General features: G+C 39.0%; 2 protein-coding genes across 2 annotated transcripts; both read left to right on the top strand.

Moving 5' to 3' along the window:
- The first annotated feature begins 8,930 nt into the window (after positions 1-8,930).
- Positions 8,931-9,374, top strand: LOC150089032 (uncharacterized). Its single transcript, XM_090370388.1, has one exon. It carries the CDS (start codon positions 8,931-8,933, stop codon positions 9,372-9,374), a length of 444 nt encoding a protein of 147 aa, XP_090226514.1.
- A 1,336-nt stretch (positions 9,375-10,710) lies between these two features.
- LOC150089031 (uncharacterized protein F54H12.2-like) lies at positions 10,711-11,997 on the top strand. Its single transcript, XM_090370387.1, has one exon. The coding sequence runs from the start codon at positions 10,711-10,713 to the stop codon at positions 11,995-11,997; it is 1,287 nt and encodes a 428-aa protein (XP_090226513.1).
- The last annotated feature ends 3,373 nt before the right edge of the window (positions 11,998-15,370 follow it).

Genomic DNA, 15,370 nt, shown 5'->3' with positions numbered 1-15,370 from the left:
CCAAGTTTTTGAAGTAGTTAAGAACTTTTATGGAACCAAGTTAGACTATGTAAACTAATGGAAATACAGCTTGGGAATACTGAAAAAATTAAATAGGTATAACTGGGAATGGTACCTGAATGGAAAGAAATACAGGACAGTTTTAAGGAGGAGCTTATTACACGAAAAGGAGCAGAGAAAACTCTCATGTTTGGTCAGTGGACACATAAAAACAATAGTTGTCAGGCACTTGGACACATGAGTAGGAGTGATGGCACTTTGAACCAAACTGACCACGGGGGGGTGTAAACTGTGTCGGGGTGTTCCCAGGCATATGCCCATCTCCACCTAATTCATTTAGATAACAGAAAAACTGTAAAGTGGGCCTGAAATATAGCTAAGAAATAGAATATTCAAAACAAGGAAAATTTTGAGATGGTTAGAAATTTACACAAATATATCTAAATATAATAGTTACATTTTGTATAGGAAAGATTAAAATTGTATTAAAGAAATGTTTGTGTATTTAGTGTGTTGTTAATGTCAGGTCACTTTGCCATCAGGAAGCAGCTGCCAACTGATGCCCGACACGTGGAGCGGGACCTGCTTCTACTATTATAATCTATAGTGCCAAATCACAATCCTCACCCAACAGAAGAAGTGCAATACTGTTGGGTGCCTACATCCCTGGTCTCAGGCCACCCAAACCCAAGAACCAAGGAGGAAAAAAAAAAAAAAAGTGGTACATGTTCAGGCACATCACCGGACAAATAGCCTCCCGGTCTGAAGCTCCCGAACCCAGATGCAATCATGCGTAATTCACATACTCTGCCAACTCAACATCTGATAACCTCTGCAAAGCATGGAAAAATAGATGCATCGTTCAAAAGGACCCTCACGTTATCCTCAGTAAAATAAGAAACCTCTTCAAAAAGACGCCACCGCTCAAACCCATAGAAAGGACAAATAAACAGTACATGCTTTCAAGTCTCCGCCTCACCGCAAGAAAACCACGGGTCCGGCTCCAGTCCTCTTGAAATATGGAGGCCAACCCTCCCCCTCTCCGAGCAGCGGTCTGCCTCCTTCCCCCTTCCCACCGCTAGGTGGCGCTGCCATAGAAACACTTCGAACCAAACTGACCAAGGGGGCACATGTCAAGACTTTCGCGCTCCACCCACCAACCCTCCTCCTCCGCGCTCGCGGTCTGACTCCCCCACCCTTCCCTACCCCTGCACACTTTGAACAGAATTTCACACCGGGTGGTCTCGAGACCCTCCACCCCTCCCTCTACCCCCGAAACATTTTGAACCGATTTTGTCAGCGGATGGTATTCCATCCTCCATCTCCCCACATACGCCGCCAGGTGGCGCTGCCATAGAAACACTTAACCAAGCTGACCAAGCAGTTTTCCACCCTCCCTCTTCTCAACCCCCGCCAGGCGGCGGCACCGTCGCACAGTGTTAAACACGTGTATATTTTAAAAAGAATTTTAAATGAGAAGACTATTTTAAAGAACATGTTATTTTTAGGCAATAAATTAATTAGTGCTATTCGTGAACAAATCAAAGGTATTATTTGAACATAATTAAAATATTCATGACGGATATTTTTAACCAATGGTATTTTTTAAAGTATTCATGAAGAAAAATCAATGGTATTTTGTGATTTGCAAGCGATTTTCAATATAATTTTTAATGACAGATTTTAAAGACAGATTTTAACGGATGACTTTTTTTTTTGAATACTGAACTACACTTGCTTTCGAATAGATTTGAATAAATTTGTACATGAACATCCTCGTGAATATTGTTGTTTGCCGTACAACGAACAGTCAAACACAATCATAACAAGATTTCACTGGTTCTCTTTATTATAATTTGATTAGTGTTATTACTTGAATGCAATTAATGTGTTTTTTCATAATTATAGAGTTCGAAATTAATTTAAAATGGTTGAAATTTAAAAAGTTAAAAGAAATTTATCAAAAGTTGTGTTAAAATTACAGGGTAAACATCGAAACTCCTAAGCTGTATAACATTCTTACTATTCTGGTTAGAATTCGAAAATCTTCATTGCAGACATGGTTTAAACGAGCTTTTATCGGAATTCTAAAGAGGTCTTTACTAATAATAAAATCTCAATTCAGATTACATACTGTTATGAGAACAATCCATTTTTTGTTTTCCCGTATGAAGTTTTCAAGCATAGTTCCAGAAAGTGTTCAGCATTTACAGTATGGAAAAAATTTTCGAGCACCACAAAAATAGACCGGTGATGCTAAATTTATTAGCAATTAAATTTAACTTATTTACAAAGTTTTCCACTCACCTAGTTTTATTAGTTCACATTTTGTCTTTTCAGTTAGCGAAATTTTTTACACACACCCAGCTGAACGAGAATGGTTTGAATTTGAAATTGTATGTTACCCAGAGCCACAATCCTTGGCACGTTGTCTTCCTTTTGCTGCGAATATTTTATCAATTCTGGACATTTCTTCTCCACTTTGATAACTACAACACAAGAATCTGAATGGAGCATTGAAAAATTCACTAAACGAACACGAGCAATCCATTTGAAGATACAGAAATTGTATTGATACCAACCCCACGACTAAAGGCAACTGAAATGCTATAATTATCACGTGGGAGTTTAACCAATCATAAACCAGCTTTGCACGATAACAAGCAACAATTTAAGTGATATCCACAATATTTTTCCAAAAATGTTTCCAACATTTGTGCGAAACGTAATCTGTATACTAATATGTCCATAAGCCTGAAAACGCAAGATAGAACGTAGAACTCTGAGAAAAAACCCCAAAACAGCAGTGCCATAAACCTCCGTTTACGTCATAATCCTTTGGTTTAATTCCAGGAACACAATTCCCAATTAAACATCATAGTTTTACATAATTGTAACATGTCTCTGTAGCCAATAAAAAATAATTTCATGTCTATATGAACGCAATAATAATTATTGTGATCCTGCGATTGTGTTTTTCCCAAAACACTAAGACATTAGTATCTATTATCAATAGTTTAACAATTAAAACTCATTTTCTCTCTCAATAATAGTACTAAGACACAGATAAAATTCGCAAATGAATAAAAACTTATTTCTCTATCAATAATAATGTTAAGGAACCATAAAGACACGGATAAAAGTTACAAAAGAATATCCTATTTTATTCTTAAAAAAACTAAAGAAAGATACAAAATACTTACAACTAAAGATTCCCTAATCTAAATAAATCAAGCTACTGTAACCACCATCTGTTGTTAAAACATCGTTACTCCGAACATGCCAGAAGATGGGCACGGTGGAAGCACCGGACGTGGAAAAACCGCTCTCGTCAACGGCATAGGGATTCCGAGGACAACCAACATTTACATTGTCCTCTTCTTCTTCATACTCCCTGACAATAATTATGTCCGGTGAATGAACCTCACGATCAACGTATGCCGATCCTATTGACACTTCCGATGCGACCGTGAGGAGTTGGATGCGGATATATCACCATCGTACGAAAGATGCAAACTTGCAGAGGTTGAAAATTTCATAGACACATCCCATGAACAGAGGCTATCATTCAGCAATAGAGATGAATTGGTGTAATCGATACAGGACTGCCCCGTACTAATGGGAGTTGAGCTCCGTGTTTTTGGAAAATATGTCGAGGCATTCCAGTCAAAGACCTCATAACGGTTAGCAACGTCCGAAAGGTCTATGTCGTCGCAGGAATCCAAGGGAGTTGAACTCCGTATTTTCGGAAAATATGTCGAGGCGTTCCAGTCAAAGGTCTCACAACAGTCAGCAACTTCCAAAAGGTCAACGTCGTTGCAGGAAACCCACTGGTCACAACACTCTGAACTTTTATCATAACAGACACCTGACCCTGAACACATGCACAAACTGTACCTACACAACATTGTAAAGACGGAAAGAACGTGAGAGTAGCATGAAGAAATTAACACAAAACTAGCCCTTTTAAACTCAAGCAGGTTCAAATGTTAACCCAATACAACCAATCAGATTGGTAGGGAAAGCTGAAAAATTTAACCAATGAGATGGGTTCATGAACGTGACTACGAGCCCGCGTGTACGTACCGAAATCATCGCATATAATACTGTTGCTAAAAACAACTTATTAGTTAACGTGCTCCTTTTTACATAATTTGTTAACACACATTTTGTTGGATCTGTGAACTGCAAAGATTTAGAACATATTTTTCTGATATAATTTAAAACTTCATAAATGAACGTTCTGTTATGGTAATAGAAATGAGAAAATACAGATGTATGGTGTTTTGCCCTCATCTAGTATGTTGTTTTTGTCTAAGAAATCTTTATTGCAATAATAATGATAATAATGATACAATTCGATAGATTGCAATGTTGCCCTTCACGGCCACCAGGCCAGGGGTTAACAGTAATAATACAATATAAATAGGGAACATTGATATATAAAACATAGGAAATGCATATGCGGAAGTACAATTCCAAACTCCAAGTATCATACAGTTATTTACAATACAATATATAAAGAAGATATGGGCGGAAACGGATAATTTCATATACATATAGTAGTATAAACAGGCAACGTTCTTTGCACTGAACAGAAGTAATTAGTGCATCATTACTAACTGTCATACTGAAGAGTTAGTATACCGTCTTCACATCAAGTGGTGTTGATGGCTTGCAGCATTAAGACGAGCTTCGAGGAGAAGGATCAGGGACAGGGACAGGGAAGTACAATTCCAGGGTGCGACGTCTGTATTCCCTGTCAGAGCCCAGATTTATATACTACCTTCCTCCTGTCGGGTCATGGAAGCATAAATGCAAGACTGCATGCTCTGGGGCTGGCTGATTCCCCCAACTGCAGATGCGGGTCACAGGAAACCGTACAACATATAATGCTCGAATGCATAAACTACACAGACCTGAGACAACCATTCCAGCTTGTAACAGAAGTGTATCACACTGAGGATTTCCCCAAAGTGCTGGAATCACCAGATAACTTTCAAGCATTAGTAAACTTTGCAACAAGTGCATTCAAAAGAAGAAGAACCCTCCTCGGTATGCCGAAGTAAAGCAAGAGGCAACACACAAGCCCATACCTAAAATTGGGAGAGAGGACACAGCATGGATGGAGACTAACCTACGGAAAGGGACTGATATATATTCTCAGTACCCATGCTAAAAATACCACAATAAAAAGGAATACATGCTGACTGCAGCACTGTCATTTCAGATAGTCATAACAATGGACATAAACTGTACATGTACCATAATAAACAGTACCAGGAACAAAAGACCAGTCAACCCCAACATGGCAAAAGTCTAAGACACAACAAGTGAGTAAGGGAAATGGAGAGTATACCCTATGCCACAGAAATATGACAATAACAAGAAGTAATGATTGCAACATGGAAAACAACAAAAATAAATTCAAGGGCATGGTACTGAACTACATCCTCAGTGCCCATGTTTCAGACAACACGGTGCACTTACCACACAAGTAGTTTAGCACCATTAAGAAAATACATGTTGACTACAATAGTACCTTCTTAGGGAACCTCAACAACGGTCATAAACCTTATATGTACCACAAATTATCAGTACCAGGCTCACTCAGACCAGTTAACCCTGTCAGTGCCTGGGCCTAGGGCACATCTGGTAGGTATAGGTAGCAGTGAATAATTGTCCTAGATCATGGTAGTAGTGAATAAGTGTCCTAGATCACAGTATGAACCACAAACTATTAGTGCCAAGCTCACTAAGACCAGTTAACCCTGCCAGTGCCTGGGCCCAAGGCTCATCTGGTAGGTATAGGAAGTAGTGAATATTTGTCCCAGATCACAGTAGCACTGCAAGAACAAGAAGGAATGATTGAGGCATAGAAGACAACAAGAAGGGAGGAAAGGGAAGGAAAGAGAGTAGAAGGAAAAGGGGAAGAAGAGAGACAGAATAAAATCAAGGGGCAGGTCACTGAATCACATTCCCAGTGCCCATGCCTCAGACATCTCACCCTGCAAGCAGTTAAGTGCCAATGAGAACAAAGCAGGTTGACTGCAACACTGACATCACAAATTACACCAAGGGCCAAAAACTTTGTACCTCACATCAACAGTACCAGGCACAATAAGGCCAGTTAACCCTAACATTGCCAAAGCCAAAGGCACATCAAGTGAGCAGAGGTAATGGGGTGAAATTCCCAGGTCACAATAGTATGACATGGACAACAAGCAAAGATTGAGACATGAATAACAACAAAGAAGAAGGGAAGGGGAAGAGAAGGAGAAAAGAGGAAGAAGGGAAGAGAAGGAAGAAGGGGAAAGGAGGGAAAGGGAAAGAAGAAGAACAAGAGGAAAAGGGAAAGAAAAGACTAATACCAAGGGGCATAACACTGAACAACATACCCAGTGCCCATGCTTAAGACTGCATAGGAAAAGGTACACACAAGGACATATCCAGGAGGAAAGAAAAGAGAGGGAAGAAGGAGGGAAGAAGGGAAGAAAGAAGAAGAAGGAAAATGGAAGAGAGGGGAAAAAGAAAGACAAGAAGAAATGGACACTACCATGCCAGATTGTGTACCAATATGAACTGATCACATCATTCCCACTCTTGGTCAGGATTGAGCCCTGCAAGAGATGGAATAGTACATCCCTCCCACTCTTGGCCAGGACTGAGCCCTGTGAGAGATGGGGTATAGGGATATCGAAAAGTAAATGATAGTCCTTATATTATTATAGTTTAATTTATTTTATTTTATTTATTTTATTTTAATATATTTTACTTTATTTTATTTATTTTAATTATCTTATTTTATTTTACTTTACTTTATTTTAATTGTTTTATTTATTTTATTTTACTTTACTTTATTTTAATTGTTTTATTTATTTTATTTTATTTTATTTTATTTCATATCTAAGGGGAAATAAAACCAAAAAAGTGTGCCCTGGTAATTCTGAGGGGACCTTCCCTGATGCATTACCCGGCCACACAGGATTAACTTGATGGGACATCAGACGTCCAAAAACTTAACCACAGGACCGGATCAGTCCGTGTCCTCTTAAGATAAAGTAGATCCTGGCTGCCTCCATGTGGCTAGGGATGGGAGTGAGGGGCTGTGACACAAACCTGCCACAGCCCCCTACTGCTAAATGCCAGGTGCCGGCTAACACACAACGCAAACACAACACTAATGCACACCTAATTACATATTTCATCTATCAGATGTATTTTTTTTTTTTTTTTTTTTTTTTCTTCTCAAAATTCAAAAACTTAAAAAATTTAAAGAATTTTTTTTTTTTTTTTTTTTGTGTTAAATATATACGTGAAATTTTGATGCTCTTTTAAGTTCTTTTCTAAGCCGGCAACTTGGCAAAAAGCCTAACAAACGGCGGATATAGGGGGAACCCTGGAAGCCGCTAATAACTTACAAATACACTTTCTGTACACATGTCGCGAATGGATATAAGTAGGAGTGGGGTCACTTTGAACAGAATTGCACAGCGGGTGGTCTGGCGACTTCCCCCCTCCCCCACCCCAAAACACTTTGAGCAGAATTGCACAGCGGGTGGTCTGGCGACTTCCCCCTCCCCCACCCCAAAACACTTTGAACAGAATTTCACAGCGGGTGGTCTGTCGACCCACCCCCGAAACACTTTGAACCGATTTTGGTTGCGGCGGTCGCCGCTAGGTGGCACTGCCATAGAAACACTTAAGCTAGCTGACCAAGGGCAGTATTCCACCCTCCCCACCCCCACACACAGATGTTGAATCTTTGATTGTGATGACATCACCAATCACGTGAATCCTTCCCATGATAATGTTATTTTTAGGCAATAAATTATTTAGTGCTATTTTGAATTGTTTTTACTTTAAAGTATTCATGAACAAATCAATGGTATTTTTAAAGTATTCATGACCGATATTTTTAACCAATGGTATTTTTTAAAGTATTCATGTACAAATCAATGGTATTATTTGAACATAATTAAAGTAGTTTAACCAATGGTATTTTTTAAAGTATTCATGAGCAAATCAATGGTATTTTTTAAAGTATTCATTAACAAATCAATGGTATTTTGTCAGTTGAAAGTGATTTTAAAATATAACTTTTAAGGAAGACACAGAATTATAATGAACGAAGTCTTTTATTGAACACTGTTAACAAAATTATTTACAAAGGAATCATTATTCTGATAAAATCTTGACACAGCTCTCTTTTCAAGGACAGTCCACAATTCTCCCATTACAAAAAGTATGAAAAGTACTATAAAGGTAAGTATCTTCTGTTCCAGAGTTAGTGTTGTTTTACCTGCAATAAAGAGAACATGTTAGAAGATTATTATAATCCTACTGTGGTGGGGAGCTTTGCTAGTGTTAATGCTTTACAAAAACATACAAAATTACCCAAACATACCGTGAAAAAATGGTTATCGGGACAGCCCACATATGTGAGACACAGACAGCAACGAAGAAATTTTCCTCGTAACCAGATGAAAGTTCCTGGTCTTCACCATACATTTCAATGTGATTTAGCCAACATGTCAAATCTTGCTAAAGCAAATAATGGTGTTCATTTTCTTCTCGTGTGTATTGATTGCTTTTCACGATATGGTTGGGCAAGACCATTAAAATCTAAACATTCACAAGAAGTAGTTAAAGCTTTCAAATCTATTTTTAAAGAAGAAGTACCATTTAATATTAATAGTGACCAAGGAAAGGAATTTACTAATAAACAAGTGCGTGCATTATTCAAATCTAAAAATATCCACTTTTACACCACTAGAAGTGAAAAGAAAGCTTCTATGGCAGAAAGATTTATTCGAACATTAAAAGAAAAAATTTATAAATGGGTTACATATTCAAAAAATGATAAATATATTCATGTGCTGCAAAAATTAGTGAAAACTTATAATGAAACTGTACACAGATCTATTGGTATGGCCCCTGCAGATGTCACCATGCATAATGAAGAAATAGTTTATGCTAAATTATATAGACCCCATCCAAAAGTTTCGGAACCCAAGTTTAAAATCGGTGACCATGTTGTTCTTAGTGATGATAGCCATAATTTTCGAAAAGCGTTCAGAGGGAATTGGTCTGAGGAGGTGTTTTTCATAGCTCAGGTAATCAAAAGGCACCCTGTAGTATATAAGGTTAAAGGGAGAGATGGTGAGGTGATAGAAGGTACATTTTATGAACATCAGCTACAGAGAGTTAGTTTTGATAACGAGGTACCTGAAAACGTGTATCTGATTGAAAAAGTACTTGGGAAGCGTACAGTGCGTGGCCAGAGACAGTTACTTGTGAAGTGGCTTGGATACCCTGCATCCTACAATTCTTGGGTACGAAGCAAAGATGTTTTACCTAACCCTACCAAGTAATGCAAGTATGGACATGTATCCCGATAACACCCAATCACGTTTCAAAGTTCAATTACCCCGGGAAATTAATCTGAGTGGGAAGTGGGTGGTGGCACTTTCTGAAATCCATCTACCAGGAGTGTGGAACAATATCACAAAAGGATACGATGAATTTCATGTACTTCGCGATGATTATGACTCTGAACAAATTTTACATGTGCTTTCTTTAAAGTATAAAGATTATCAACATCTTTTAGATGAGTTAAACAGTGTTCATCCCCTTATTTCATTTACAGTACACACAAAGACTGTTGCAAAATATCAATTTTCAGTGAATGTGCATGGAAAAGGTAAAATACAATTGCCCGAGAAACTAGTAAAATTATTTGGACTTCAAAAAGCAGGTGTACGGGGGAAAGGCTGCCGTGTATTTACAGATACATCTGTTGGTGAGAGTGTATTACCTATCAAAGGTCAAATTTCTTTTGCCCCAAGCGCAAGAGATGTTGTTTTTACTCTTGTTACTGGTGGCAGTTACCAGATGTGTGTGCTTCCACATGGAAACTATAAATCAATCTCTAGTATTCTTGATGCAATGTTGAGCATCTGCCCGAGTTTAAGTGGAAATGTTAATTCAGACGATACCCTGACTTTACATATAACAGAAAACTTTTCATTAGTGTTTCCACAAGATTCCCCAGGTTTAGGTCTTATGCTTGGCTTTCACCAGATTGGTACTAAATTGAGTGGAGCTGTCAGTGGGAAGTACCCTGCAGATATAAAACGGGGTGTCTCAGCGTATTTTGTTTATTCCAACCTGATTCAGGACCAGATTGTAGGTGATACGTGTGCTCCACTGTTACGTGTTGTTCCCTGTATTGAACAGAACACATTTACATACGAAAACCCAGACTATTACCCCCTTTTGAGACATAGGTTTCACACCGTGTCCATCAGTATTTGTACAGACAGTGGACAGTTTCTAGAGTTCAGAAGTGGGAAGACTTTAGTGAAGCTGCATTTTCGTAAAGATGAGTGAATACATTGATTACTACACGGTACAAGCGGGAGGTGGTAATGCATTTGCCGGACAACCTTTGCAGCGTGGGTATGGACTTGGTAGCATTTTTCGTTCAGCATTCTCTTTTCTAACACCACTTTTGAAACCCGCTGCCCGTTTTGTGGGTAAGCATGTTTTAAGAGCAGGTCAAAACGTGATTGGTGATGTTTTGGAGGGGGTGCCCCTCAAACGATCCTTTATAAACAGAGCATCGGAAGTCGGTCAGTCCATTTCAAACAAGGTTCTGAACCAGAAAGGAAGAGGGAAGAAGAGGAAGCGCAGAGATATTTTTTAAACATGGAGCTTATGATGTCAGAACTAGATCTATTTCAAAAACCGGCTATTAACCTATCTATCGAACGTTCATCTTATGTGACTTTTCAACCACTAGGCAGTGTGGATAGTGGAGGCCCCATCGAATTTTTTATTCCCGGTACTTCAGAAGAATATTTAGATTTTGGAAAAACATTTTTACGTCTGAAAGTTCGTGTTACACATAGTGACGGGAAAGAGATAGATGCCACATCTGTGAGTGTGGTGAACAATTTTTTTCATTCCCTTTTCAGTCAGGTCGATCTGTTTTTACAAGATAAATTAATCAATGCATCAGCGGATACTTATCCCTACAGGGCATATTTAGAAAAACTTCTGAATTACGATCGCGGTGCCAAATGTACCCAATTAACAACAGAACTCTACGTGAAAGATGACGTTGCGGATGTCAGTGAAATGTTCACCAAGACAGAATGCGGGATGTGTAAACGACAGGATTCAATTGCAAAATCAAGGAGTGTGGAACTTCTAGGGCGCCTACATCTGGATTTGTGTCACCAGGCAAGATATATCGTTAATAATGTGTCACTACGTATTCGTCTAGTGCGAAGTAACCCAGAATTCTGTTTATTGGCTGTCACCACAGACATGAAATGCAGAGTTCATATTCAGGAAGCAACCCTCTTCGTGCACAAAGTGAGATTAAATCCTAAAGTTCTGTTAGCCCACTTGACTGTGCTTGAAAAAAATCCTATTCACTACCCCATAAACAGGGTGCAAGTCAGCTATTACTCGATTCCTAAAGGTATGAGTGATTCTACAAGAGACAACATCTATCTGGGCGACATTCCCTCTCGATTAGTTATAGGTCTAGTTGCAAGTGAAGCATTCAATGGTTCGTACAGTCGCAATCCATTCAATTTTGCCCACTTCAATTTATGTTATCTGGTAGTGTCAGCTGATGGTATTCAGCATCCAAGTCAACCTCTGACACCTAATTATAAAGAGGGTCATTACACCCGATCATACCTCTCTCTTTTCACATCACTGAACAAGTGGACACGTGATGTGGGTAATGATATTTCCTATAAAGAATACCTAGAAGGTAATGTGTTGTATGGATTTGACCTTTCTCCTGACCATAATGCCGTAGGCGAACACATCAATACTCACAGACGAGGAAGTGTACGTATCGAACTGAAATTTTCTGCTCACCTACCCGAGAACGTTACAGTGGTGTTGTTCGCAGAGTTTGAAAACATCCTTTCGATCACCAGGGATCGCTCGGTACTTCTGGATTATGAACACTGAACAGATTGAACAGATTTTACAGATGGATGTCTACACACGGAAATTTCCATTGGGAGTGTGTGCACGTGATGAACTACCTACACGGATGCTACCAAAACCGTGTCTCCTTGTAGTCAATACAGATCCCTCACATCTACCTGGGCAGCACTGGGTTGCCTTATTTCTACAGGAACAATGTGGCGAATACTTTGACAGCTATGGTCGCAAACCAAAAAAGGACTTTGTGAAATTTTTAACTAAACAATGTAAAAAATGGACGTATAATGCTACTGTTATCCAACACAGGTTGTCTATAGCCTGTGGTTTACACTGTATTTATTTCCTTACACACAGGTGTCGTGGCTTAACCATGCACCAGATTGTTAATGTGTGTTATTCTCCCGATTTGTGGATGAATGATGTTATTGTAACTGTTGACATAACAGAACATTTGTTTCTAAATAAAAATAATTTTAAATAAAAAAAGATGTTTTTTTTTACTTACATTCGAACCCAATTCAGCTTTCTTGCTCTCAACCGCCTTGGGGAGGGTAGGAAAAAAGATGATTTTTTTCTTTTCTTCACAGGAACATCTTCAACAGGTGGGGGTGGTGGCATTTCTTCCGTGTGTACTGATGGTGCAAGCTGTCTTTTTAGACCTAAATAAGTCTGTAAAGTGGTTAAATATTCTCTAACTTTACTTTCAACATCCAAATCTTTCCTTTGAAGAACAGATGACATTTTGTCATCCAAAGTTTCAATTTCTTTCTGCTCTGGGGTGTTTAGCAGTGTGAATTTTTTATACAGCTGATTCATTTCCTTATGAGGGATGTGAGCAATGGTACTATTATGCTACCAAGTAGGGGAAACAAAGCACCACCGTGCTGATGAATAAGTTTTCGCCTTTGTATGAAGGGCACCTGTTTATTTCCTAATAATCTCAAGATTTTCTTTTTCTTGGAGAGCTGTGAATGCTGTTTGCTACTTAGAGGGATATTGCCACAAAGGAGATTTTTACAAATTTCACAAAGAGATGTGATTTGTGCTGGCGTAGTGTGTTTTAAGACAGCTGTGGCTTGTTTTGGAGTGGCTTCAGAAATAAACTTGATGAGGTTTTTGTGCTTTCGGAGTCTAGAAGCCATATGGGTACATAAACAACGTTGGGGGCCTCTTCTGGCAAAATATTACTTCGCAGACGGAGCACCTCAGGTGTGTCCTGTTTAAAATCTAGGAGCAAATAAGAATGTGCTCGACTTGTTGCTTCTTTATAAATGTCAATCAGCACACCCGACCGTCCAGGAAAAACTTGTGTGGCAAGATGAGAAAATTGCCGAGAGTCACGTGGGTTTTTGAAAACTATCAAATAGTGTGCGTTAAGACTGATAGTTCTAAACTGTGTACCCTGACAAAATAAATTTTGTGTTAGCAGAATCACACTTAGACTCCTGTGATGTGACCCTTTTATAAAAATTTCGGCTACTTCGGTATTGTCTTTAGCCTGATGAATTAAATCATCGATAATTAGCAAATTTTCAATACTTGGGTCAAACTGTGGTGGTTTTAACCCGTTTACAAACTCTACTTCTAGGAAACTGCTGAATTTTTGCTGGTACTCTGAATAGCAGTACACGATTCTTTTGGGTGGTGGGGTTATTAATAGGTTTCTATTACGAATGAGGGATAATACAAATGTTGTTTTCCCTGACTGGATGCCCCCTGGACAATAGATGTAAACGGATGTACAAACATTTTAAAACTGGTTGTTGTGAGTGGGAGGATATATATATATATATATATATGTGTGTGTGTGTGTGGATACCGTTGTAGGTGAGAAATCTTTACACACGGAAATAACCATAAGGGTAGGTTCGAGTGTCTTCCCCCACCACACGTTTTGTAAATGTGTACCTAAATTTCTTGGTTATGGAAGTTTCCAAGAGACGGCAATTCCACTTGTCGCGATGAACAGCAAAGGGGACAGGCACAGAAATATCTGTTGGTTCTCCCATAGCCGCTGAATACATGGATTCTATGTTAATCAACTTGTTAGCATAGGTGTTCAGCGTGATCCCCTTGCATTTTGTTACCATCTTATTCTTGTGGGTTCTGTAGGAATATGATTTAGGGCCTGTAGTGACAAACTCGACAATGTAATCACCACTGTCAAGTTCGTTAGTGAGCTCTCCTAAAGAATGACCAATTGGTGGAGCATATTCACCCGGTTTTTGTGTGAATATGACACTGTCGGTGTCTGAGTACAAGACACGTTCACGGAGAGAGTCTAGAGCCTCATAAAGCTTTATCCTACCATAGGCAGCAACAAACGAAGCAATAACAGCATTACCTTTCCTGTATGCCGGTTCTTTTCCAGCAACAGGAGCAGATGCAACCAACATTTTTTCTTCTGTAACAAGTCTGGCATCATGAATAATCTTTGTGTTGTCCAGAAAGAGTTCAACAAGGTTCTCATAAGAGGAAACAACCTGTGTATTCACACGCTGTGTCCTCATACCAAGTCTTCCCCACAGAGAATTAAGGCAAATTTTAGCAAGTGAACGCTTTGCTGGATTTTTCTTAATTTGGTCTACATCTAAAGTGACACCTTCTCTGTTTTTAAATTCCTGAATATATTCATCCCGATTCTTACCCTCGGGCCAGCCTGAAGCTTCTTGTTTCACCTTGAGGAAAGTGTCCATGTACAGCCCGAATAAATTTTCGAATTTTTCAGAAAAATGCCATACTTCATAAAATTGTAGCACTTTGTAACCGTGGGATACTGCAAGGTCAAGTTCAACTGTACACCATGTTCCTGTGAATGATCGATCTGAATGAGAGCACTGGGGTAAACATTCATTAGCACACTGACCACATAGTGGGAAAACAAGCTTACCATTGCTATTGATGGGCAAAACAGGTAACAGAAGCTGATCAGGAGCAACAACACGGGCATGGCAAATGCCAAAGTATGCCCCTGGTGCGTAATCAAAGTTTTCAAGTATTACTTTAGGGTGCCCACGAGGAAAAACACCATATTTGCACACCCATGGATAAAGGGAGCAGAAATCAAGATAGTGGATTTCTTCACCCTCTTCAACCTTGTGATAAAGTTTATAACAGTCTGTTCTTCCTCCTTTTAAGGCACTCCTAGGTGTCAGACCTTCGAAATGAATGGCCTCATCTGCATGTTGTTTTAGCGTTATATCAGTGTTAACCAATTCGTCAAACTGACACTCCCATATGGAGACCACCTGAAAACCTTGTGACTCTAAATATGCCTCTCTGTCTAATGTTGCTTCATAGAGAGCACCCATTGTAATATTTTGGTGTGACTGTTGTGTGTAGGGCTTATAACATTTTGGACACCCGTGATAATAGCATCCGTTAAATTCATACA

Source organism: Mastigoproctus giganteus, chromosome 3 (assembly GCF_048544385.1).
Source record: "Mastigoproctus giganteus isolate SK-2022 chromosome 3, ASM4854438v1, whole genome shotgun sequence".
Classification (NCBI taxonomy): Eukaryota; Metazoa; Arthropoda; class Arachnida; order Uropygi; family Thelyphonidae; genus Mastigoproctus; species Mastigoproctus giganteus.
Note: the sequence above shows the minus strand (reverse complement) of the source record. Positions and strands in the feature narration are given on the sequence as shown.

What these genes read in the sequence shown, in the direction of transcription:
- LOC150089032 (XM_090370388.1), top strand. Translation starts at nt 8,931, where the DNA reads ATGGCCCCTGCAGATGTCACCATGCATAATGAAGAAATAGTTTATGCT.
- LOC150089031 (XM_090370387.1), top strand. Translation starts at nt 10,711, where the DNA reads ATGGAGCTTATGATGTCAGAACTAGATCTATTTCAAAAACCGGCTATT.